Genomic DNA, 27,268 nt, shown 5'->3' with positions numbered 1-27,268 from the left:
GTGACAGTTAGCTCTATTTGTCGAAAACAGCTCTTCGCTGGCTAGAAACATTTCCATAACCGTGGCTATTTCTGTTTTCCTAAATGGAAAACACTACAATGGGAGGAAAAATAAAAGGAAAAGAATGGAACTCCATGGAATGAGAACACATGGGTGGTTTGCTGAATGCATACAAGCCAGGAAGCTACAACTGGTCTCAGCTTCCCAGCACATACAGTATACACAGTGGTAGCTTGTTGAGGCAGTTTGACGGAAGGCAATTCCATGCTTAGCAGTAATATAGAAGGATAAGTTACCTGATGCTCTTAGCAGAGGATGTCATAAGGCAGCACTGGAGACCTGGGAACGGTTTTGTTCAGCACCATGCAGGCACAAGCCTGCAGCTGCTGAGTGACTGGCAGTGCGCAGTATGGGCCCATCAGTGCATGGATTTGATGTAACAATCCCATGCCTCCATTACCACCTTGCAAGGCCTTCCTCTTCCTGTCGCCATCAGTGTCCTGCAGCAGAAATGTATTACCTTGTAGTAAACTGCCTTACAAACGGCTGCTGCATATATATTATATATGGAGGTGGCAAAACATGCATGTGCAATTGTCAGGGGATGCAATCTACACATAACATGCATGAAAGCTTTTTCTTAAAATAGAAGTGCTTTTTGGTCAGGAGGTAAGGCAGATATTGGCAACAAGAGGTAAGGCAGATATTGAGTGCTGTTCTTGCTACATAGGACTATCCTTCTTTACCAGCAAACAGATGACATCCCCTAAGACACATCTTGCTTCATTACCTGCTGGTTTGCTCTTGAGTTATTTGCTCTTTCCAAGAAACTTCTGACCATGGTGTCCAGGTTCCAAGGATTAGCTTTAAAGAATTGTAGTCAGAGACTATGGCTAACTCTCAACTTCCATTTTATATACAGTAGTCTAAAAGTGTTTAATGCAGATAGATGAGACAGAAGGAGATGAGAAACAAATGCAGCCTTGAACTTCTCCTGACTGACTTTATTTTTTATTCAATGGACATACAGAGCAGAAAGGCAAGGGCACTCAGACATGGACAATTGTGAAATATATCTGGTGCCAACATAGCCAAACCTATGTTGATATAAACAATCCCTTAGACCTTTGCAGAAACTTCCAGTAAAAATAAGGGTGGATACTATTCCATCCATCAAACATGAACATATAAATCATTAGATTTAGCTGTGGACCAGCACTTCAAACTGGAAAAAAAATGTATATTTAAATTATCATTGAATGTCCTGAATTTGATGGCGCCAGTAAGGAAACTACTGTGGAAATAACTGAGCAGTAGATTTTAAACTTATATGGGCACACAGAATATTTAGATGTTATAATTTTAACAAGCTAGGCAAATCCATGGTATCATACAAATCAGTTTCAGTTAAAACAAATTGACCTATAAAATTTATTTATTAAATTTCTGTCACGCTTTGCTTCTCAAAGGAGCCCAGGCTAGCAAACACCAAAGTCATAGATCAAATGATAAATACAAACAACTAAAAAAAAAGTAAATGTTTCAAACCTTAAAAAAAATAAAAATAAACACATCTAAAAATATGCAAAGGAGTTACATGCTTTTGGAGTTGATAATTTTAAAGTTGCAAGGAAGCATTATTTGTCATCAATGTTGTCCTGAAAGTTAATAATGAGGGACACAGATGCATCAGGCCAGGGTGGCCATTCCACAAACAAGGAAGGGTCATCGAGAAAGCCCTGCCGTGGGTCAGTGCCAACCAGGGAGCATCCAGCAATGGCACCACCAACATAATCTCCCAGATGATATTGAGGAAGACACTCTTTTAGGTATTTGGGCCCCAAGCCAATTAGGGCTTTGTACACAAGTACTGACACAGTAGTTAGCGGCCAGTGCAACCACATTCTGCACTAGCTGCAGCCTCCAACCCATCTTCAAGGAAGGCCTCACATAGAGCACATTACAGTAGCCCAGGTAGTAGGTCACCAGAGCAGAGGACGGGCTATCCTGGTCCAGACATAGCTAGTGAACCAACCTAACCTGGCCACAAGCAGCCCTAGAAACAGAAACAACTTGAGACATAGAGGAGGATATGGTTATCCCTGTGTTAGTAAAATAATGGGTTAAGTAAGAGAATGATAGCCCTATAAACAGTTATATTGGTGAGAGCAAAGGGTGAGAGTTCACCAATAAAAGCTAGAATAGATTACTTCTTTTTCAGGAAAACCAATATTGACTTGTAGCTCTTTTGTTGTAAGACAGCTTTAATGTTTTCTACCTCATTTGCCTACTGAGGAACTCCTGATGCCTGCCACAAAACATTAATTCACTTCACTTCCTCCCAAATTCAAGGCAGTTATCGAAACCGATACTCCTGCAATGTACATATATAATGGTGTGAGCAGGTTCATGATGTCCAAAAGACACAATCCCCCTCTACTCAGATGCCCATCCAGTTTTGGTAATGCTTTCTTTTTCTTCTTCTGTGAAATGAATTTTCTTCTGTATCATATGCAAGCTTATGCAGCCTTTAAAATAATGTTCTTCCCTTCTCCACAGCGATACCCCTTTTCAAGAACCTTTGGGGAAAACAAAAATCCCCTCCTCTCTTATAATGCGAATCTCCCCTTCATTTCCCTGTTACTATAGGAGGTAATGTAAGTACAATGTAGAAAGAATGCCTTCTCTGAAGATGAAAGGAAAAAAAGTGGAGACATATCGTTTTCCCAGAAATATAGATCCTAGACCAGGACTGGTTAATTTTTGGCCCTCCAGATGTTGCTGTAGTAAAACTCTCATCATCCCCAACCATCCCACGCCCCACAGCCTCATCCATGACAATTTTTTTCTGGTCTTTTTTCTGCAATGCCCACACTCAGAATGCTATTTCCCACTTCTGAATCCTGGAATATCCCTATTGTTCTAAGTAAATCAGATCAAATTGATACCATTTGTTTGTTAAAAGCAGCTGTAACTACTTATCCAAATCCCAAGGATACAATTTAAGTGACAGGGTATGAAGGAATCTGTTCCTTCACAGAGGAACTTGCACAGAGCAAGAAAACAAGCACTGCATGAAATTTCCTCCATCTAAATTGAACGACAGCTGCTGTAACTTAAAGAAAACATTGGATAGCGCCTGTCCCTAGGATGGTAGCATGTAATACAGGAGTAGAATGTAACCCTGCAGCTCTTGTATATCAAGTCACACAATATACACAACTACTCTGCATCCCTTCCAAATTATGTTTTCACTAGTACAAATATGATATGCAGATAGAGTCAAAGCAAAACAAAATTATGGAGTAATTCTTAAATCTTCTTAGAAATGACGTTGAAACAACACTACTACTGTACCCTGGTGGAGCAAGAATAATGTGAACATTTCCACATATATCTTGCTGCTACTCATAAATGATATTGTGCACCCAGCACGGAATCTAAACCATATATTAATAAAGTACAGTTTTACCTACTGATGTGATATGATACAATGCGAGGAAGCAGTGCAGAATGTACCAAATTCAGTCCTGAGACATAATTTTCTCCTGACTCTGAGGAATTTCTGGGGGGAGGGGGGGATCATCAACAGTCGTTTTAGCTTGGCATTTTCATGTATCTCATTTCTTTCTTGTGTAGCACTGAGCGTGGGCAGAAAGTATGCATTCTACAAAATAAATACATTTGTAAAAGCCAGCCACAGCTGTTTCACTAACTAGGTTCAATACATCATTAGTAAAATTCTACAGTGTAACAAAGCTAATACTTGTGAAAGCTGCTTGCATGGCTCACAGGCCCCCTTTTTAAAACATAAGTAGAAAGGTTCTCTGTTGTATCTCTAGATAGCATGAATATTTGAAACATTCTTCAAGGTGATTGTATCTATCAAATTTTCATGTAGATAGGCTGAACAAATGAACTAGTATTGCATTTTTAAAGGATCAGACTGCTGTTGATTAAGGCCTTGTCAGATTGGGTACTTTCCTCCAGTTTTCCCAGTGGTGCAACTGACTACAAACTATACAAGCATTAGCATAGGCAAGCTGTCATTTTAATATAAAGCGCTCTAAGGTTTAGATACTTTTAAGGGGGCAAAGCTTCTTGAGTATATGGTGGTGTGGTGTTAACTTTTGCATCTCTACCCCAACCTTCCTCCCATAATTTCACAGCAGCACTAAGAGACAGTGACATTCCCAAGGATGCGCCATTAAGCTTCAAGGTAAATGGCGATTTGGCCCTGGATTTTCCAACTTCAAAACCAAGATACTAGCCACTATAAAAGCAGTGCACTGAAGAGGCTACCCAAAGTTTCATCATAACAAAGCAAAAGTTAAGTATTTAAATAAGTACGTAAACAAGTCCTCCCAGTTGTGAGGTAACGTGACTGACATATTTTCTTTTATTTAAAATTCTATATGTCCCTGGGTCCAGGGTACAAAAGAGCAAAGGGCACAGTATATGTCAGCCCCAGTCATTAAAATTCCATTTACAATAGTCAAGGACTTATTTGAACACAAAATAGAATCGGCCTTAACGCTACATAGTCAGTTTGCAACCAACCCAGTCCTGCGATCAGGTAGGATTGACCTGAGGCTGGCTAATGATGCCTTTGCAGCTCTAATAGAGCATGTCCTGGCATAGCCTACAAGCAATTATCTGACTAAAGGAAAATAACTGGTGCCAAGAGCTAATAGCCAACTAGATCTGGTCTTTTAGAACAAAAGGGACCTATTGCACCTCTGTCAGGAGACTCAGAAAGCTAGTTCGACTTTTTAAGATACTCTGACCATTTCGTATCAAACCAGAGAGGCTGTCAGATCCAGTATCTGGGACAAGGTTTTGCTGAAAATAGCCTGAATGTATTTTTTTTTTTTGGGGGGGGGTAATTTTTAAGACCAGCTAAATTAAGAGAAGTACTTTAATGTAAATGGTTATAACATTTGTAACTTTACTAATACACATTAATAGTAAAATATTAAATTCTTCCCATGAAGTAAAGGTAAGACATCAAGATCTGAAGTAGAAAGAGGCAACCTCCTTATCACCCATGCATATTTGGGGAAAGTTTGGATGTATCCAACTATTTATCTGGACATATCGAATTATTTATCAAGTCATACAAATTAAATCCAAAATGATATTGTGGACATATAAAATGCCATCATTGGCTTGAAAAGTCTGAGTGGCAGCATGCCCACATTAAGTCACTTGTAGGTACCAGGAACTAGAAACCTCTGGGGAACCTGCAGCTTACATGGAACTGGGCCCTTGGCATAATCATCTTGGGAAGGTGACAGAAGAAGAATGAAATCTGCTTCATTCACAGGCTTCACTGAAGTACCTGGTATTTCTGCATAAACTGAGGACCCACGGTTGCTTGCAATCATGGGAAGACCTACACTCAATTTTCCACAAAAGTTTGAAAAGAACCAAATGTTATATAAGCATATGAATGAGACCACTACACAAATATTTAGCCTGACAGCCTGAATAATTCACAGTGCAAAATGTGTCAAGTGTAAGCATTCAAAAATAATCTAATGAAGAACTTTAAGCAAAAAGAGCTTTATCTTTAAAAGAAAAGAATCATATTACAAAAATATGATTCTTCTGCGGCACAATCCATCCTTTCAAAAATGAAGATTAACTAGCATGTGAAAAATATTTTTCTAAGATCTGTTTTATTTGAACACACAAGAGTTTTAGCAGCAATATGAACCTCAGCAATTTTCATAATACCTAAAAATGTTTAAAGTATGTTTTCTAAACAAACTAAAGTGCCATAAAAATATCAGAAACAAAATCCATTGACCTTGGTACACAAGTTATAATGCCTACAGGGTTATAAGCACAATCTACATACATACATACCACCGAGCCATTACATATTTTGGCTCCTTATTCCCCCACGCAACAAATGTTTGTGACAATACAAAGCAAATTTAGGAAAAACATAGAAAGTAGATTGAAAGAAACCAGTCGTTTGCCTGAACAATACAATAAATAAAAGACCGATTTTTACACAATTCTGTGCTCTTGCTCTGAAAGTAATACGACCAGTGGATGCCCTCACATAGGTTAGGAATTCACACTGCTTCAGAACTTTTATCAGCACTACTGTGGAGCTAGAGCTCTCTTGATGATTATAGATCTCAGAACGACAAAAAAAGGCAAAAAGAGTTCAGGCTACATTGGTCCTTTTTATAAAGCTGCCACATTTTGGCATCGGCACTAGTTACTTCATAAGAACTTTGTTTTGAGTTGATGGATACCCCCTAAGATTTCTTTTTCGTTTTGAGTAGGCCACTAAGGGTAGTTGATTTTTGTGAACTTTTGCTTGGAGACCCATGACTCGGAGAAAAGGAAGACTTTTCCATTTCATTTTTCTTCTCTTGGCTATCCTGCATCCGTTTCACAACTGATCCTGGAGAGACCGACCCACTTCCACTACTCTGAATCTTAAAAACAAACACCCAAAACACAAATTAACACAGGATACATTTGATATCACATTTATTAATGGGAGGAAGAAACAGTCATGTGATGATGCCTGTTCAAACTGTAGTAGAAATTTCTGCTTTCTGATCAGTTATACAATGTCATTAGGAAAGGACAACTTTGTCTGGAGCTAGGTTAGTTGCAATAAAGCAAATCAGATTTGACAGCATTCTTATTAATACATGGTGTTAGGAGTGGGGAGAATCCTCTTCTAACTACTCAACAGAACCATATTCTGTAAGCTAAAAACCAACAGGCCAAAAAGCTCTCAGATGCTCAAAAAGTACCAGGAAGAGCACAGCAGCAATGAGTGTCTACTAAAGAGAGGAAAGGGAAAAGAGGTAAAGGAACAGTAATAGAATGACAGAACAAGCTGCAACAGATCCTGACTTTGCATTCCATCACACTCCAGTCCCAGACAGAAGGAACTATGCAATATTGCATCACCAAAGCAGTTTGAGACTCTTAATCTCAGGGTCGTGAGTTTGAGCCCCACGGTGGGCAAAAGATTCCTGCATTGCAGGGGGTTGGACTAGAAGACTCTTGTGTCCCTTCCAACTCTACAATTCTATTGGGCCCATCTATTCCAACTCCCTGTTCTCACACTGACTAACCAAATGTCTATGGAAAGCCCACAAGCAGGACCAGAATGTGACAGCACTCTCCGTATCTTTTTAAACCTCAGCAACTGGAATTCAGAAGCATACTGACACTGGAAGCAGAATACAACCATCATGGGTAGTAGCCACCAATAGCCCTATCCTTCATTAACTTGTCCAGTCTTTTAAAGCCATCCAAACTGATGGCTTCAACTACCTCTTCTGGGAATGAATTCCTTAGTTTAACTGTGCACTGTGTGAAGAAGTACTTTCTTTTGTCTGTCCTGAATCTTCCAATGTTCAGCTTCACTGGGTGGTCTTGAGTTTTAGTCTTATGAGAGAGGCAGAAAAACTCCCTACCCACCTTCTCCACACAATGCATAATTCTATTCACCTCTATCATGTCCCCCACATACTTGCCTTTTCCCCCTGAACTAAGAAGCCCTAAATGTTGGAAACTTTGATAGCTTTATCACATCTTTGCCCACGCTAGCAGACTTCCCTTCCTGATGACATCATCTATAGGACTGAAATGAAGGCCATCTACTTTGCAAAGTATTTCTGTAGTGGCAAGAACTACGGTACCACAAAGACTGAAGCAGGGAAGGTTTGGAAGGCTAGCGTAATGAAAACTTCTGCACCAAGTTTACACACCAAGAACAATGAGAAAGCAGTTACCAATAAAAAAAGACTATAAATCACACAAGTTGATATATGGAAGCTACTTAACTAACCCAACCTCTATAAATTACAAGAGAATCTGCTTAGTCAGAATCAAATCCTCTAAATGATTCAGAGAAGTTTAATTTAGCCTCTTGGTATGCTGTTGGTTAAGATGCTAGGACTGCGTGAGACTGCCACTATGCTTGCTCCTAGACACCTAGGTATGAACCAGCATCCACTAATGGGAGCTCTATATGCAAGGGCCCCAATTCCCTTTTCTTATCGTGGGACCCAGGGCATTGACATGTAGATCATCTACTTAGAGACACATTTAAAATGTGATCCCAGCCTGGTGCAAGCACCATACCAACTGCAGAAGCATCTAAAGTAGTTACATGGCAGCCAACACATAGCTGAAATGACCCTTCAGTTAAGAGAGAGCGGCCAATTTTATAAATATGCTTACGTTGGAAGCTGACTTGTTATATGAACTTTTCTTCCGCAATGTCCCATTTGGTAAAATGTTGCTGTGTGTTTTTTTCTTATGAGTCTGAAAAAGAATACATGTTGTTCTGTAAAAAAGTAACTCTAAAAGTTCTGTAAAAAGTAACTATGATTCATAAACTTTGATTCTCCTTAACACAAACCTTGCCTTTACCAGCACTGCTCTATGCTATTATCTAGTTCAGGGGTGGGCAACCCAGTCAGATGGACAGGGTGTAGTAGTAGTAGTAGTAGTAGTAGTAGTAGTAGTAGTAGTAGTAATTTCAGCCTGATGGCTGCCCCGCTGTGCAAACTTCTGAGGGCTACACACCAATGAGAGGCAGGGCCAGAGGCAAAAGTGTGCACAGGAGCAAATGTGAATTTTACCTGTGTACATTAGGTGAGTTTCCATACACAACTCACACACCCTCTCTAATTCCAGCAGGGAAAGCAAGAAGCATTTATCAGAGTTTGAAGACACATTCCAGCCAACCAAAAACACTCAAGCAGGCTGCAAAGCAGGTCCAGTAGCAGGTGTGGCCCAGCAAGAGTCCTAAGGGCCAGACAGAGATTCCTAGAGAGACACATTTGGTTCCTAGGACTGAGGTGCCCCACCCCTAAGACTGATTTAATCTTAGAAATACCAGGTTAACTTTTACTTGTTTTGTCGGCGTGGAGGGTTTGCTGCTCCCACTCTCTGTTTCTGTCTCTATACCGGCCTCTAAGTTGCCATTGCTGCTAGTAAGTCTATCATGTTCTTCACGGATTTCTTGTTGTGAAGTTGATGATGCGCCATTCAGTTCAACTTCCAGAAGGTCTACTTCTCTATTGTCTGTGTTGATGTCGTTATTCCACTTCTTCATCAATTCTAGGACATTACATGGCCTTGGGAAAATGTCTGTTTCACCCTAAAGAAATAATAAACCATTTATGCCCAGGCCTTTATTTCTGGAAGCCAAGGTGTTTCATTAATTCTTTTGTAATAAAAGTCCAAAGAGAGAAAGCTCCTCTTTTTTAAAAAACGAACTGATTTTCTCCCCACAAAACAAAATAATAATGAAGAGTTTTACATTGGGAATTATATTGTAGCACATTTGGATCCATTTCCTCTTCTTTTTGGCCAGAACATTCTAAAAACAGCTGATTCCTTATCCTTATCTTAGGTGGCACCTTTTTTTGGTCCTCCTTACAACTACTTCTTGAGGTGGCAAGATGGAACACCTACCTGTAGGCAATTAAAAACAGCACTGGTACACTTATTAGAAAGTCAATTGCTTTGGCAATCCCTCCGTACCTTCATTGATTTTCTATCACAAGTATGCAAGTCCAATAAAATCTGAAAATGATTTTGCCTGCCTGGTGGCAAGCTGTTTTCCCAAAAGCTCCACAAAGTTGTCAAGCACAAAGTCCTATTCACCTAGAAGTTTCAGAAGCATTTCTGACTAACAGGACAAATGTAACTATTTTTTTCATGGCACAGCAGCAACAAGTGTCTACTAAAGCCAGGCAAAGGAAAAGAGGCAGAGTAAAAAAAAACAATACTGGAAAGACAAAACAAGCTGCAGTATATGGCATCAGATACTTTGATGCTCACAAATGCAGATTCTATGGAATTCTAAACGGGGTTTTTTTTAGACTTGAGCCAAAAACATGAAAAGAGGTTTGTTTGAACATATTTTTGCTCCTGTGTTCCTTCATAGTAATTTCTGTGGAGTGGAACCAAGAACAAGAGTGAAAACATCTTCACTTATTTTTCTTCAGCAACCATTCAGAGTGAGGGGACTGCTTTATGTCCTTATTCTGAATTAACTTTGTGACACTATCATTGTAACCAAATCCAATTGGGTATGTGGTTTAATGACATAAATATGGCTTATGGCTGGATCACATAGGAAAAGACCTAATATAAGGTCTTTTAAAAACAGATTTCCTAAGCAACAACCTAGGCAACAAGCAATTATAATCTTGGTGGAGAGAGGACACACCCCTCCCACTTCAATTCCATGCCAAAAATGTTTCAGTAAAGAACTTGAGCAAGTTAGACCAAGGCTTGCATTGTGTTCTTATATGTTAACTTATTTAGCTTTACAGACCCATTCTTGTATTTGTGTAATGCTCATTATGGGCACATATCAATTTCCATAGAAATAAATGGATCTTAAATATATAAATGAGCACTATTTTTAGTGGATTTTCTCCCAATGGATTTCTTCACTTTTTTTGAGTCCTTATAAGCTTTTGGTTCTGAAAGTCTCTGGGGGTATAATACCTGTCTATTTCAAACTAGCAGTTCCCCCCCCCTCCCAACACACTGAGGGGCAAGGACTATAATTGTAAAAGCAGCCTTGTAGCTTTGTCTTCTCTGTATAATGTATCAGCATCAGCTTCTTTAAGACTGGAACAGGAAAGTCATGAGTGTGGGCCCACTTAAAGAAAGATTATGTGTTTGATCTGCTGTGGGGAAAATCTCCCCCATGGATGTTGAACCCAATAAATGCAAAGTGATTCACAGTGAAGATTCAGTATCTTTAAGAGATACAAGCATTCAACCTAATGCTTTAAGCAAGAAATACTTTGTTCTTTTAAAAAAAACCCAAGCACTATGTTTTTAAAAGTTTGCTTATATGTGTCTAAAAATAACATGTGTGTGAATCTTTTCCATTTAAAGAAATGTATCATAAGGTTTTGACCACACCATAAATCCATACATGACAATGGATCCATACATTCCAAGCAATATAACTAGATTTACACCTTCTTTTCCAACCGCAATACTATATTGTCTTTATTAACAGTATATTTCAGTCTTTGCCTTCCTATGGTTTTGGCACAAGGTATGTATGTGTGTGTTGTTTCTGAGTGGTGGAGGTTGGGATAAGATAGCCATGCACAGAGAGAATTAGTTCTACATGAATCAGGATAATGTATTCCCAGTCCTTCTAAATTTATAGAATGATTTTCAGATGTGGACTCCAATTTTGCAGGTGCAAATTTACATCTGTAATTAACTGTAGACAAATTGATGTTGCAGACATCCAAATAACTACCTTATTTGCAAGCACATTCAGGTAATTAAATTTCTAAGTGCACCAAATCGCACCTACAAAATAAGAGGCTGAGTTGTGGCCTCAGGAAAAAAAGCACTATGTTTTAAAGAGCTACAAATACTTAAATAGCACATGAAATGGGGTGGTTGTGTTCTGACAGTTTTTAAGAAAGTGGAACCACTTAAGTTAATTGTCTGTATTGCCTCATTTGAGCACCTGTTGAGTTTAATTGGCTAGCATCTGGTGCTGATTGTGGGGAAAGTGGAGGATTACTAATTGGTTGCCTTTTAGATTGTTTCATTTTCTTTTGTCTTTCCTTCAAGCTTTTTATGTTCATATTTTAAGGGAGTGCATGTCAGTGAGATTCAAGGCATAGAAGGGAACAGTGTGCCCCTCCATCATATGGCACCCAACGTATGTCAGAAACACATTTTCCATTCTGTGATCTCTGCTAGACTCTGTTCTGAATGGCAGTACTCCCACACCACAGCTTCCGGACAAAAATAAAGGTTTGTTGGAGAAAATGTTCCAAAAGTAAGGCATAGTTTAAGAACCTTTTATGGTATTTGTGTGTGATGAAAAATAAATGAATATTCACACAGAATGGTCAGTTAACTGGCAACTGATTTTTATTATTATTTTGTGAGGGATAGGCCACACACTGGAGAACACACTTGTGTGATCAAAAAGGGCAAGTGGAGGGCAAGAGGAAGGAGAAGCAGCCTCAGTAGTTGAAAATGTAAGTGCTGAACTTATTCATGAATTGAAGAAACACTCACTAGTGACAAAACGTTCCATCATGTGCAGTATGGACCAACTTGCTGAACTGAGAAGCAGTGTGCTTAGTTTTATAAACCAGAAGACTATGCATTAGGAAGAGTGAAACTCAGATTACGCAGAAGCAAATACGAATATGAAATATTTGAAGCACTCGTGAAATGCACATTTACCCTAGTATCTCTAAACACTTTTGTGCATTAACATAACATGAGTTCTTACATAAATTTGGGGACTGATGTGGGTGGGAGTAATTTAATTATAAACATCTAACAAACAAGACCTTCTGTCCATCTGTGGGCACAAGGGGGGGGAATCTAACAACCAATCCTATTGATAAATAAACAGCTGTTTATTTGGGTAAAGAGTACGAGAAAAGAACTATAGCAATTATGCAAAAATAATCCAGAAATAGATGCAACATAATTTCAGTTTGTTTGCAGCAGTGTATGGAGAAAAAACAACGCCGATAGAAGCTTTTAACCATTGCTATCTCTGCTCCAAAGGATAACCAACCACAGATTTTTGAATTAACACTTTACATAAAATAGCAGCTATTAGAATTCTGTGATAATTCTGCCCAAATGCTTGTCATTTCAACAGCTATCCCTCTGTCAAATGCTCTGAAAGCTTAAGTGATTGCAAACCCTAAAGCTGTGTACCATGCATGAAGTGCCTAACCCCCAAAGGTAGAAGAAAGGACAACTGGATATGGACAATCCAGATAGGGGGGAAAATATATTGCAACCTTATTGATACAGCAAGTATGTGCAGTAGGCTAGGCACAGGGCAAGGAATGAATAGCAGAGATCTCACCTTTTATACGAAGGCGGTGCCCCTAGCCCATCTGCTCGGGCCACCTCCTGTGGGTTGCCAGCATAACAGTCCTCAGCGTGCTACGGGACAAGCACCTGAGTTCTAGCTGGCAACTTGGGACAAACAGTGAAAAGCCTGCCCTGCTCAAGCCAGGGCTGAGGGCTAAAACACCACCTCCAAGTCCCCACTATATTAATGGTCTTGCCCAATGCCTTATCCTGCTCAAGTTGTGACAGAGAAAACAAAAAATGAACACCTAACAATATAAACAGCTCTTGCTGAGATGAAGGTGAAAACCTCACATTATGGGCCGATGAAGATATGAGCAAAATTCCTTCTGGGAAACCAAACAAGTTCCCAGCAAATGTCTTCACTCCGAGGGAGGGAGGGTGCATGGTGAAGCCATGGACAAGAACAGACTGATTCCCAAAGTCAGGGCCTCCTTTTGAGACTAAGATAAGCCCTGCATCTTCCCCATAAGCCTTGTGATAGTGTAGAAGCTCCCAGGAATTTCTGCAAGACCTAGTTAGCCCCATACATGGACCCCACCTCCTGAAGATTCTGCCCAGTCTGCACAAGGTGGCCCTGCCACAGGAAAGCAGAGAACTGTTAAGTTCTGGTAACACTAGGCTGCCCTACGTAAGACAGTAACCGACATTCCATTATTAAACATCTCACTAGCAAAGCTGATCTTGTTCTTCATGGGGGAGGGGAGCCTTAGGATGAAACCTTTGCTAGAAATGGACTGGAACAAATAGAAATGTGTAAAGTCTGGAAAAGTAATCAAAAGCGCATAACATCTTATTCATTTCTATATTATTGTTGTTTAAATAATTGCTTCCATTATTATCAGCGAACCTCTGTAATCACCAAAACTTCAGATATACTGGGAAAATAATATTTGTTTTGTAGGGTGTTCATACTGTAGTTTACCTATACTGCTTGCTTAAATGTGGATACAATTGCTTTGGGGAACAACCATCCATGCACTCCATTTAAATGAAGTTTGCAAGAGAAGTTCCCTGTGGATAGTGCCCTTGATTCTGCTTATGCTTTTGCTTAACAAAAATATATACACATACCTCGGAGATATTGCGGGTTTGGTTCCAGACCACTGCAATAAAGCGAATATCATAATAAAGCAAGTCTCTCTTTTTCTTTTTGTTTCCCAGTGCATACATAGAAAAGATATGTTTACACTATACTGTAGTCTATTAAGCCAGGCTTCCCTGGCTGCAGGGACAGAAGGGGGGAAAACCTAGTTCTAGCCCTAGCCAACTCCACTCCCGTGGCCAGAAAAGGACCATTCTCTGCAAGGCGTATTAAAGTGAAGCACAATAAAATGAAGTATGCATGTACACAGATGGAATATGCAACTCAGTGTCTGGATCAGAATTCTGACAATTGGAACTACACCAAGAATGGTCATGAAGAGTTGGCAGAATCTGGAGGGAGTAGAAGGAGAAATGTAGTAATTTGTGGCCCGGATTTTTGTTCCTGTTTACAGTCTATAAAAGCCCAGTAAGCCCTCACAGTGACTTGTGTCATTGTTTATATACTGGCAGATACACCAAATGCTGTAAGTACAATTTAGATGCATATAAGGCAAATGACGAATGTCTTACCATCTTACTTGTAACGCAGTAGAACCTTCAGAAAAAGTGGGATATGGCTATTATCTGAGGGAGGTGGGGGAGAAGCATTTTCACAAATAAAAAGAAAAATAAGGCAAATATTTAGGATTTTTTTTTAAAAAAAAACAACAGCAGCAACTTACTGTTATCCACTGGATGTGAAGCAATTCATTAGCAGTCATTCTGTGGGCAGGGTCTACTCTCAGAAGCAGCTCTAACACAGCTTTGGCTATAAAGAGAAAGACTCGTAAACCTCATTTCTGTTAGCTGCTAACAAACACATCTCCCAGTTGTCTCTGAGTGCTTTAATCCAGCAGAGTATTTTACCTCTAATGCTGTGAAGCTAATTCATGGCAACAGTTCTGTGAATTTTCTTTAGCATCAATTTTACATTTATGAGAAAACACAGTACTTAATGGTAATAAAAAGGTCAAAATATTGCAACAATTTGTTGAATTTCATGCTGGGGATGTTGTTGTTTGTTTTTATCGTACAGTTGCCTACTTACCAGCCTTACTGACTGTATCCCAGATTGAATGTTTAAAATGAAGGTCTCCTTTCTTTATAAGTTCAAAAAGCTTTTCTTCAGAGCCTGCCATAAAAGGTGGATCACCACATAATCTGTTTTGCAGGAAGCAAAAAAGGAAGGCTGCTTTATATTCTGATTAGTACACATATATGTTTAAAAGATAGAAGCCCCGTGAGGATTTGAGAGGTGGCTGCAAATCTAGTCTAGATAGTATAGGCAAGCTGTTCTTCACATTTGCAATACATTCTTTTGGATAGGAGTTTAAGCCAGGTTATTATATCTCCATTGTTGCTTATAAAACGAATGTACATTGTTGTTTTTTCTCTATATAAACATTCAAATTCTATATAACATTTTTGTTTTCTGAAACAAACAAAATCCAAATGATTTTGAAACACCAGAGGTTTAAGACAGCTAGTTTAAGCTCCCAAACAAGATGACTCTTTGTCAGAAATGGCAAAACTTTGCACCAAAAACTCTGCTTCTCGGATTTTAACTGATCAGCTCAGCTAGTCTCTTAAGACATATGATCTATATTTTTATGCTGTTGTTCAGCCAAGCCTGTAGTCCTATAGACAGTTTCCTGCAAGTAAGTCCACCGAACTCAGTGAGACTTGCTTCTGATTAGACATGCACAGAATTGCACTGAACAAGACTTAAACACATTGTGCATGCTATGTTGGCAGCACTGATTGTAAGGTCCAATTAGTCTAGAAATGATCTCATGCTCATTCGTAGGCAGTATTGTGGTGTGATTGCTGACTACTAGAAAAGAATGTTTGGCTACCTAGCCTAGGAACACTTTGCTTATCATCCCTCTATTGAGCTCTGAGATCAGTGGTTGAAGCATTTCTCTCAAGGCCTCATTAGTGGAACACCCTCACCACCCCAACCCCACCCAGGGCTTACTGGGATTTCCTTCCTAAATTATTTCAGGCAATAGCAAAAAGTATTTATACCAAAGTGAACCTTTTAAACTTCCTTCTGTACCTACACATTTCTTCCTCACCCCTCCCCTCCTTCTCTCATATACTTGGCTTTGATGCATCTATCCTGGCTTGTTAAACCACAGTTTCCCATGATATCAGAACCAAGAAATGATGATTTAATCACTACTTACAATCCAAGATAATAAACCCCAGCAAATTGTTAGGCCAATAAACCATTAGCTTTTGGCTTCTGATCCAGGCTAGGAAATTCCTCATTGCAGCTTCTTGGTTGCAGTGCACAATATCCATAAAAAGAGCAAAGTATTGGCCAGAGGCAGAAGAGCAGGAAGGGAAAGATCATATTGGTTCAAAAATAAGAGCAGCGGGAGAAGATTTGTCTCTGGAGCAACTGTAAGAAAACTTCCCCAAGCCAGTTCCAGAATATACAGTGGGAGAACTATCAGAACAAATCCTCAAAACAAAAGAGGTGCCAATTCTGCAACTCTTGCTTAAAGAGGAAAGAAAGGGTGTCAGAAGATGTTCCTTGTGGATTTAAAAGAAATTTGGGGAAAGACTGCTTCCTGTTACGAACAGCAGGGAACGATCCATTGTGGAATGGTAGGCTGCCTCTGAATGCTAGTTAAACTAGATTCATAACCAGTGTTTTGAAGATATCCTTGCTTAGAAATGGATTAGAGTTTGCTTAAAACTATGGCTCTTCCAATTTGATGAGTGGAAAAAGAAAATAATCAGTGGCAAATTCCTTTTCCTGGCTGTGAATGGTTAACTTAGGCTCCTTCCTGCCAGTCTCCTTCCCCACTGGGCTTCAAAAATTAATATGAGCATTCTCACAAACAACCAGGCCCTAGAATACCTGCCCAATGCCCTAGCTCCTGACAATTATGAAAAAGAAATTATACTAGGTGATCTCTAAAAAAATACTCACCATCACTAATTTAGAACTTGCACACATTACCATTAAGTGTAACATGACAAAAAAATGAACAGAAGCATGTGGTTAGATTCACCAAATGTAGGGAGCATGCATTTTTTCTTTAATTTTAAGTCTGCTGTAGATTTAGAAAATGCTGTCACCTATCCTTAATGGATGCCTGCCACTCAAAATCAAAATGTAGAATCACTACCATCAGGTTTATTTCACTCTGCTATGAAATGCCATAAGTAAACATTTTGGCAATTTATTTTCAAATGACAGTTCTCACAAGTCTCATATATTTATTTGATGGATTTTTAACCCAGAATATCCTCAAAAACGCAGCAGACATGATATACAGTGGTACCTTGGTTCTTGAATGGCATGGTTGACGAACAAATCGGCTCCCGAACACCAAAAACCCGGAAGTAAATGTTCTGGTTTTTGAATGTTTTTCGGAAGCCGAACATCTGACACGGCTTCCACTTGAGTGCAGGAAGCTCCTGCAGCCAATCAGAAGCTGTGCCTTGGTTTTTGAATGATTTCGGGAGTCAAAGAAACCTTTGTCAAGAAACCAGAGGCCTTCCTCTTGGGCATTGTCGGCCAGAGAGTGTTAAAAAAGGACAGAACTTTTTTTATGTATGCGACTACAGCAGCAAGAATACTTATTGCAAAGCACTGGAAGACACAAGATTTGCCCACACTGGAAGAATGGCAGAAGCAACTGATGGACTATATGGAACTGGCTGAAATGACCGGCAGAATCCGAGATTTGGGAGAAGAAACAATGGAAGAGGACTGGAAAAAATTTAAGGACTATTTACAAAAACAATATAAGTTGTATGAATGTTAAGAACTTGCATGATCCAGAAAGCTTCGGCTCCAGCAATTAAACTTTGTGAAACAGAAAATTAAGTTATAAGTAAGAAAAGGTCGAAATTTAAAGTAATATTATGTTTAATTTAAGGTACAAGTAATTGATAAAAACTACTTTAAATTTAGAAGTATAACATTTGAAAAGTATAAAATAAGGTATGAAACAAGGTAATAATTTGCTGATACTTTTATTATAAAGAACGCACGGTAAGGGAGATGTGAGGAAGTCCAGTTAGTTATATAAAAAAATGTTTTGAATGGTTGGGTTCTTTTATTTCTTTTCTATTTCTTCTTTTCTATATTGTTTGTTGGTGTACTCGTCTTGGTTTTCTTGTTTGTTATTTCTTTGGTGAAGGGATTTTGTGTGTATATTTCTTACTTTGTATTTGAAAACTTAATAAAATATTTTATTTTTAAAAAAAATGAATGATTTCGGGAGTCGAACAAACTTCCAGAACGGATTAAGTTTGAGAACCAAGATACCACTGTATAAGCTAAGAGGAGTAAAAGCAGGAAGGGGCTTACCATTGTTCTGGCCTTCGAGCAGCAACAGCATTGTTACATACTAGGACAGTGAAGGGCCAGGGCAAGGAAGCATTGAGGTCAGGGCGGTTTGGACACACAAGCAGAGCCATTCCTGGTGATGTGCCTAAATTACACAATGCGTCAGAGGCCTTGCAAAGCCTCAGATGTGATCTCTGAGGCTCTGCAAGGCCTCAGACACGAATTTCAAGGCCCTGAGAGGTCTCGGACATGACTTCCGGTTCCTCCTGGAAGTTGCGTCAGAGGCCTCAGATGCAACCTCCAAGTCCGTGCAAGGCCTCCAATGCAACTTTTGGGCCTCACAAAGCACTGGAAGTAGCATCAGAGGCCTTACAGTGTGAGTGCAGAGCACCCACACAAATAATATGGGGCCCTGGGTGCCAGTTGCTGCCAGTGACCCCAATACATGGTAGTGGCAATGTACTTTTCCTACTTCTGTTCTATTTTTCAGGCCTCTTTAATTTTGCGTTCTGCCACACTCCTGTGGTAGCCATTTTGTGACTGGTATTCCCAGCACTCTGAAAAATCAAAATGTGTTCCCTGGTCCAAAATGACTTGTGACCCGAGGGCTACATGATTATGTCACTGAGGTTAAATAAAGTCTATTCAAAATGTGACAGCACTTATTCCTGAATAAGTCACAGAGATAATTCTGGGCAATCAAGGATCATACAGTGTATGGATATTTGGCCAATCAGCTTTGGCTACATGGTTGTATCACTTGATGGCAAGCAAACCTAACTGAGGATAAAGAATTTGAAAATATTTCATAGGCATTAAAGAAAAATTAGTGTTATTTCAACACTGTTGAAATTGTTCCAGAGAAACTGGAAATTTTTTTTGCTTCAGTCCTGTTTAGCAGCATAGCTGCTTGGGGTAAGATATAGTGATAAAAATATTGGCCACATAAAATGCTACTATGCGCCTTGTGGTAGAACTTGTGGTCTACGAAACTAAGCCAAACACAGCCCACGAGGAGCTCAATAAAAACATAATTGCTTGTTGTTTTACTGGCCTATGCTAAAAGAGAAATGGCAAGCAAATTACAGATACATTCCATTAAAAGCATCATAGCAGCATTATTCTATTATACAAACACATCACATGAAAAATTCAACAAATCTGAACAAATGGATCAAATCTTAAGGCCTGGGTTTCCTAGGTAGCTCAAGATCAAGCCAATTCTAACAGATAAGCACTTGTTAAGATAAGTCATGCCATCTGTACTTTTGTCATTGCTTTGGTTGCTAGAAGGTGAATGCAGACTCATTCAGCTACAGGGAATATCATGTAGCAATGGCAACATTAAGCATTCACTTAGACATCATGGCTCAAAAGTCCATCTAACAATAGTAGGGTGTGTTGCTTATGAAAAATGGATGAAAATTAAACACATATCTTATATATCTCTTGAATACCATTTGCAGCAATAAAAGGGGTGTGAAGTGGATTCTATTAATACTTAGGCAGTATGTTTGTGGGTTTTTTAACTGTCATCTGGATGAAGTGCAATATAATGTTGCATTGTTATAATACTATTGTGATTATAAAATGCTAATTTAAAATATTTATATGTTAATTAAAGTATAATGTCAGGAGTCCTGAGCTGTGACTACAATCAGCACAATTCACTGCTCTGTGTTTTTACAAGGCCTGTGAATTGTGCAAATTGCAGAAACAGCATGGAATTCTTATTGGCCAATCAGGTATTTCAGTTACCCCAGCCCAATTTATAATGCATTCAGCTGTGCTATACTGTGCAAATGTGACTTCTTCAGTGGCAACATTAATACTGTAAAGTATGGCCATAAAACTGGTACTGCCTCAGCATTAAAAAGTTTGTAGAACACGGTTTGTGCCACAAATTAAAAGAAAGAAAAGCAATAAAGCTGTTCAATCTATATTATGGTATGCAGAAAAGCTACACTGAAGGAGTTGAAGGAACAATGGGTGGGGGAGTGGTACACCCCCTACTGCATCAGCTTAAAGTAAGATGCATGTTCTTCCTTCTGTTTGCACTTGTCTGGAACAGAGATGTTGTTGCTAGTTAACACTGCTGGGAGCAGTTTGGTTACAGAGGGAGAGGCATCTCATGTTTAGCCCGAAGTAGCACTTTTAGCCAAGAAGAGCTGATAAGAAAGTCTTTCTCTCCACATCAAAGGGGCTCTGGGTTGTATTTAGCACTGCATAAGCTGAGTTCCCTGAAACACTAGGACTTTCCTTTCATTTTCTCAACCTGCGCACCCCCAAAATATGCTCCAGGGGGAGCCCCCTCAACCCTCTGGGACAGATCTTGAGCGTGGGCAAGCGCTGCAGGAGAGATGAGAGAAGCGAGTTCAGTTGAGCAAGCAAAGCTATGTTACAAGAGTGGAACAGCAGGATTGGATACAATCCTCTGCCACAATCTCACGTTTCGTTTGCTTAGTTGAAAGATTTCATTAAAGGAAAAATACTTTAAAACCTGGATCCACATGCCATGTGGTTGTTTTTTTTCTTAATGGTTTTTTAAAATAATAATAATAGTAATAATAATAATAATACATACATACATACATATACAACATTTCAGCTTTTGTTTGCTTAATCTGAGCATTTTCTCTTATGCACAAACAAATAAATATAACAGAATAAATTCATCACTCCCACAATCAAATGGAGGTTTTAGATTATTTTGAATTACTCTATTAAAACATATGAATAATTACAAGAACTGGAGAAGTAAAAACATTTACTAGTGTATCTGGAATAATTTGTTTCTCTTACTGTATTCTTCGATTACACAATATGTTGTACTCTTCAAATATAGAAAGTCATTAAAAATAAAAATTTAATTTTTTTAGCAATGTCTAAATACACTAGACACCGTATATAAAATTGTGCAGTACAATGGGCAGACAGTGTAAGCAAATGCCTTGAGCAGTGGCAGCAATGGCAAATGGTTCCCAGTGCTGTCAAGTCTACACCAACACTGGCAGAAAGAATGGACCACATTTTCATGAAATCTTATTTTTCATTAAAAAGATATTGTCAATAATAGCCTGACCCTTCATGCTGCCTAGACATGTACATTCTAAAGCTTTGATCCTAAGCACACCTATTTGAAAGAGTGTCTAGAGTTGAGGTTTAATTGTACCGAAAAGATTAACCAATCCTGTTAAAAAGGAGTCAAGAAAGACAACCTAAGCAATGAATAATTTCAGCTAGTATGTAGCCAAACCAAGTAACAACCCTTATTTTATTTTATTTTTAAAAGGGAAGATTAAATACAAAGTTACCTTCTTTAGGATGGATATTTTCATTTTATATAAATGTTACAAGCTACTTACAGCATATACATAATGACACCTATGCTCCAAACATCACACTGTTGGCTATAGTCATGTGCACTGATCACTTCTGGGGCTGCCAACCAAGCAGAAAGAATATTATTAATAATACAAAAAATTACTTTTAAAATGCTTAAAACAAAGCATGTGCTGATGAGATATTCTTTATTCCTCCCCGAAGCAAAAAAGAAAAGCAGCAGATGTTGAGATTAATAATGTACAGCCCTTAACAATTCATGCTGATGTGTCCTCACTTTGATCATTTAGGAATGATGACATTGTGGCTAAGTAATTGCATTATTGGTTTTCTTTCCAGCTATAAATTGAGAAAACGTTGCTTATAAAATACTGATAGCAAATGCTTCATGACACCACATAAACACATTTCCATTTAGTAAACAAGTGTAGTGCATAAGGTTATATGCTGGATTTAAATACAGAAGGGGTTCTTTAAATATTCATTTAAGACAAATCTGAAAATGGGTAACATCAATTTAAAATATAAACATGCTTTTGGAAATAAAAAAATGGCTTCGAATTATCTGTTTTATATATTTATACATGTCCTACGACTGAAAAATGTACATAAAATTTTCTCACTAATCACTGGCTTGGCTCAGATGATCACATATCAGGTTTCTAAATGGAGATATGCACAAACCTTTTCCCTGCACATTCTGCCCTTTCACAACTCCCTTTCTGTTGGCCATGATTAATCCAAAAAGTTTCTAATTAGCCAAAGTTTCCCATTTCTCCAAACCAGGAAATTACAGTCACAAGTTTCAAGTTTGTTTAAGAACCTACTTCTTCCAAAGTGGGTAAGCACAGTATCTCAGTTAAGACAACACATGAAAAGACTTTCCAGTTTCATAGCTGCATAACATGAAGAGAGGAGTGAAGGGGCTGCATACACAAATAAAAAGCTTGTTTTCTATGTGTTTGATTTCAATACACTTAAAACAATTGCTTAAGGGTAAAGTTAGCAGTGCCTAATCTACTGTCCTCCAGTACAAGGTTAGTTCTCTTTGTCTGCCAAGGACATTTCACCTCAGAGAAAAGGGCATCAGTACTTCATCCGTTTTGACACTGAAGCAAGTTAACTTTAATTGTCTTAGTTTAGCATGTGTTACATAACCAACGGGCTGGCCTTCAAAACTTATTTAGTGTGTGTCACAGCTAGCAGAAAACATGCTTTTACTACATTCAGCTCTTGCTTTGAAGCTGTAAAGCAATTGCTAAGAGAGCATAAAATCTCATTTTGACATGCTATTATAATATCACAGCTATTGGATCAGTCTTGGTTTTAAACCAAGGGTCATAACAAGGCAGGAAACCTGATGTATGGTATCAAACCCAGGTCAACAACATAGCTTAAAATACAGAATGCAGAATAGAAAAGCCAATTACAGAGAGGGTTGTCACACACAATACTGATTTCTAGATCAGAAAGTCACCATAACAAGCTGTATGCAGCTTCACAATGTCCTTGCCTGCTGAGCCAATGCAAAGATAGTCATTTATATGAAACAAGTGGGGCCTTGCAACAAAATGTTGCAGTGTGGGGTGCATCTGTTTGGGGCTTGACACTTCCTGTCGTATTTATTATTATTATTATTATTATTATTATTATTATTATTATTATTATTATTATTATTATTATTATTATTTTATGCCAAAGCAATGATGGGCAAAACGAAGACATTGTATATATACATCTAAACAAATGGAAACCACCTATTCACAGGCTGTGGGCTACAAAATAAAGTTTTATTCCATTCAAATGCCAGTCTTTCATGTGATGAAACTAAATGGGAATACTACCATATGAAGCACTGAACTTACCCATGTAGATAGGAGTCCCACAGGTAGACTGGAACATGCTTTCGCTTCCTCCCATCTTTTGTACAGCTAAACCAAAATCAGTCACCTACAGGAAACAGAACTCAACTGTCTTGAAAATTCTCTGCTGGTATGTAGTTGCAACTCTTTTATTCCTCTGAAGAGCTCATTGTTCATTGCAAAACCACTTCAGAGAGACCTAACGGAATCTGACTAGATTTCCCAAATGATCTCCTATAACAGCACACCTAAAGAAGAGAAAGCTCTGCACCAATCCTCCTATAAATATTCAGAGCCGAGTTTTAAACAACTTTTATACTTACACTGCAAATTGCACTAGCATTTGAGCATATGAAAAGTGATGAGCTTATTAATGAGATTCAAGCTAAGTGTGTGCTGCTATAGGGTCTGATCAAAGCAGTTTAAAAAGCCGAATATTTTAGTTATGAGATCATTGGTGGACATAAATATGGGGAACAGCAACAAGAGGGAAAGAAGCCAGGAAGGAAGTCAGACAGGAAAGAATCAGGAGATAAATGATTTGCTGGGTGTTTGGGACACACTCTTCCTCTCCACATACAGAGGAGACTCCAGAGGTGCACAGCATGGGGTGAAGCTGGGGCAGACTTATCCATCCTTCTCGACTGCTATTCAACAGCAGGCTAATGCTGAATGCTACCTCAACTGCCAGAAGACTATTATGTGAGGGCAGAGACTGGGGAAGAAGAAGAAGCCCAGCCCAGTTTTGTATCCAGGAGCAGCTCACCAGGTGGAGTGGAGCTGCTATGCTAGCTTCCTGGCAGGTGGAATGCTGTTACTTAGGGAGGTATATGGAGAGGTGCAAGGCAGCAAGGATGTTGGCATGGCACTAGATCAGTTCTGCAGGTCTGTTTGCACCACATCAACCTTTCTGCCATCTCAAGTCCTCCTGGTCGGGAAGCCAACGTTAGTGGCTCCTCTCCTTCTGGTGAGCCAATTCAGCTACTACCTCCCCCCACCTTTCTTGTTTTCCTGGGGCCTGACTTCCCTAGTAGCACAAGCTCCACTGTGTATAGTGCTTATTCCTGTGCCTAGCAAGAGACACGCATGTGCACTGAGTCCAGGATACTGCATAGGAGATAGGATGTGAAGTGCCTGGGGCTGTTCTACTGTGGCCTGCCACACTGCTGTGTGCCTGGCACAGAGCAGTACACAGAGCAGTATTGTCCCAACAGAAATACACAAACATACCTGAGGAAAAGTTAATAACTACCTTGCTGCCTCCCCCTTCCTCTTTTAATGAATCCTGAGAGCATCTTGAAAAGCTAAGCTACAGAAATATTTCACATTTTTCCACTGTACAATGAAGCATTCCCCCCAAAAAAAACAACTTTTGTTGTTAGTAGAACATGCCATTTTTGTTCTTCCTTACAGAGGTTCTCTGTGTTAAAAAGTAACTTTTTCCTAGATAAATGACCAGTCCACATAAGGACCAGTCCACCAGCTGCTTCCTTGCACTTATTTGCAGTTGTTCGTGAGAGATCACAAGCAGAAATATAGTAATATTATTTTCTTCCAAGGGAGTCAGGATATGTGAGGTTTTTTTGTATTTTATCCTCACAACAACCCTAAAATATAGGTTTGCCTGCAATGGATTGACTGACCAAAAGACACCTGGTCAGTCACTTATGGCTCAGTTGGGGTTCAAACTCAGATGTCCCTGGTCCAAGTACAACATTCTATACACTACCCCAAAATGCTGCCCTAAAAGTTAAACTAGTGGCTCAAAGATATATTCAGCAGCTACTCCTGTGACTGGCAGCTTCTAGAGCAATTGCTACCACTATCTGTATAATGCTAGAGCAGAAAACCATATCCATGGTAGGACTGGGAAGAAGAAAAATAAGGGACCAAACACAATAGAAATGAGTGAATAAAAAAGAGAAATTGTATCAGTTAAATTATAGGGCATAAAGATCCGTGAGGCTACCACCTCATTGAAGCTAAGCAGTTCTGGGACTGGTTAGGGCCTTGATGAGAGACCACATGCATGGAGCCTTGAAAGGTGGAATAGAAATGTAAGTAAGTAAACAAATAAGTATGCCAGAATATAGGACTTTTCCTGCCGAGCCCAACTGCTGGGATTCAGTTTCTGCTGGCCTAATCTACTAAGTATGAAAGGGATATTGGGAGTAGACAGAGACCCAAATGCAGGTGGGTAGCCATGCCTTGGCCATTTCCCTGTGGGTGGGACAGACCCTATTCCAGTACGCTGGTCTAGGGTGTTAAAAGCCTCAGGGCCTCTTAAGGATACCCCCCACACACACACACACAATAGTCTTTGTGGGATACCAATGCTCACTGAGCCCAAAGAAAGACCACATTTAAAAGTCCAAAGCAAAATGTCAGTTGTGACAGCAATATGGCACTTATGGGCAACATTCAAAATTGGGAGAAACTACAAGGATGGTGAAGAAAACAAGGCATAGGATAGGAAGATCCCAGAGCATAGTCCCAAAGCAGCCAAAACAAACGTGTTTTCTCTTTAGTCTTCCCAGGAAAAACAAACAAACAGAAGCTTGAATGTACCACATTGACACCAACACAGGGGAGGTAACAAGGCTGCACAGTCACATCAGCAAGCTGTCATAGCCCAGTCTGCAGAGCCAGGGGAAACATGACTGTCCTCGCTCTTCCTCTCCCTTCCAGTGCACAGCACAAACAACCCCCAGCTCGAGAATTATTGTGCATTTCTCCATGCAGCTACAAGCAAAAGTATGTTCAGAAGCAAAGACATGAAGAGAAATGCCCAGTGGAATGTTCTTGTGAACTTGTGCAAAGAAAAGTTCGGATTCACACAGAACACTCTAAGTAAAATACAATTTATCATAGTGTGCTGCTTTAGTTACTGCAGGTTGAACCTCTGTGCTTCGGTTCTATGTGTCAGCATGCACTTTTTATACAATCCTCACAGCCATTTTATAACAGCAATAAAATTTTTAAGTAAGGATAAAGTAATATATAATTTAGCAACCATCAAGTTCCAATTATTTCCACACAAATAAATGAGTGTAAGTTCTTGATACGTTTAATGCGTTTAGGTAGTAAATACTTATAATATCCAAAGTCTACAAAATAGAAAGTAGCTGATATGTAAAGCATCATATGTTTTTCAAAATTACTGAAATGTTTAAAATAAATTGGCAGTATGCATAATTCATACTAATTACAGCTCCCCAGCTCACTCTTGCTAATGGCTTGGAACTATATCCAAAAAGGTATAAGAATAACACAGTACACTTCTAAAAACATTTCTTTTTAAATGGCCTATAACTATACTACTCTTCGCTCAACAAGAACTTTCTTCAATGGCACTTGACTCCTACATTCTTGTCAATTGTTCTTATCTCAGACCTTTTATTTTTGGCTTGATTACACCATTATGTTTCAGTTCAAAAGCTACTAATAGGCATTTACTTGGAAACTTGACTTCTGATTCCTGGGTTTTAAAAAAACCACAGGCAAAAGCACTGCTTAAAGTAAAGTGTTGCAATTTCTGGGCTTACCTTTATATTTAATTTCATTTCATTTTCTTCATCAATGTCACTGCTTTTAACTAAAATGTTTTCCAATTTCAGATCTCTGTGAACAATATCTGTCAAGATGGAGAACAAAAAGTAAGTGTTATTTATCAATTGCATTGAAAATATTCTGACATAAATGTTTTAAACCCTTTTGATTGAGTAATTTATGAGCTACACTTTTAGTGCATTTTATCCTACATTAGTGCACGTTG

General features: G+C 39.0%; 1 protein-coding gene across 17 annotated transcripts in view; it reads right to left on the bottom strand.

The window, feature by feature from the left end:
• Positions 1-4,368: 4,368 nt before the first annotated feature.
• The window catches only part of STK33 (serine/threonine kinase 33), a 58,554-nt gene continuing 35,654 nt past the window's right edge, over positions 4,369-27,268 (bottom strand). For 16 of the 17 annotated variants that reach the window (XM_081180827.1, XM_081180829.1, XM_081180831.1 and 13 more), the window contains 8 exons: positions 27,039-27,127; positions 23,497-23,581; positions 21,655-21,730; positions 15,026-15,138; positions 14,661-14,746; positions 8,888-9,151; positions 8,227-8,310; positions 4,369-6,458 (listed from right to left, as the gene is read on the bottom strand). In XM_081180827.1, the coding sequence (XP_081036953.1) occupies positions 6,276-6,458; positions 8,227-8,310; positions 8,888-9,151; positions 14,661-14,746; positions 15,026-15,138; positions 21,655-21,730; positions 23,497-23,581; positions 27,039-27,127 (980 nt within the window). In that variant the 3' untranslated portion in view covers positions 4,369-6,275. The remainder of the gene's footprint in view (positions 6,459-8,226; positions 8,311-8,887; positions 9,152-14,660; positions 14,747-15,025; positions 15,139-21,654; positions 21,731-23,496; positions 23,582-27,038; positions 27,128-27,268) is intronic. The other variant, XM_081180833.1, reaches the window with a different exon arrangement.

The sequence above is a fragment of the Podarcis bocagei genome, assembly GCF_964188305.1.
Source record: "Podarcis bocagei genome assembly, chromosome: 1".
Taxonomy (NCBI): domain Eukaryota; kingdom Metazoa; phylum Chordata; class Lepidosauria; order Squamata; family Lacertidae; genus Podarcis; species Podarcis bocagei.
This window is presented reverse-complemented; position numbering and strand designations above follow the sequence as displayed.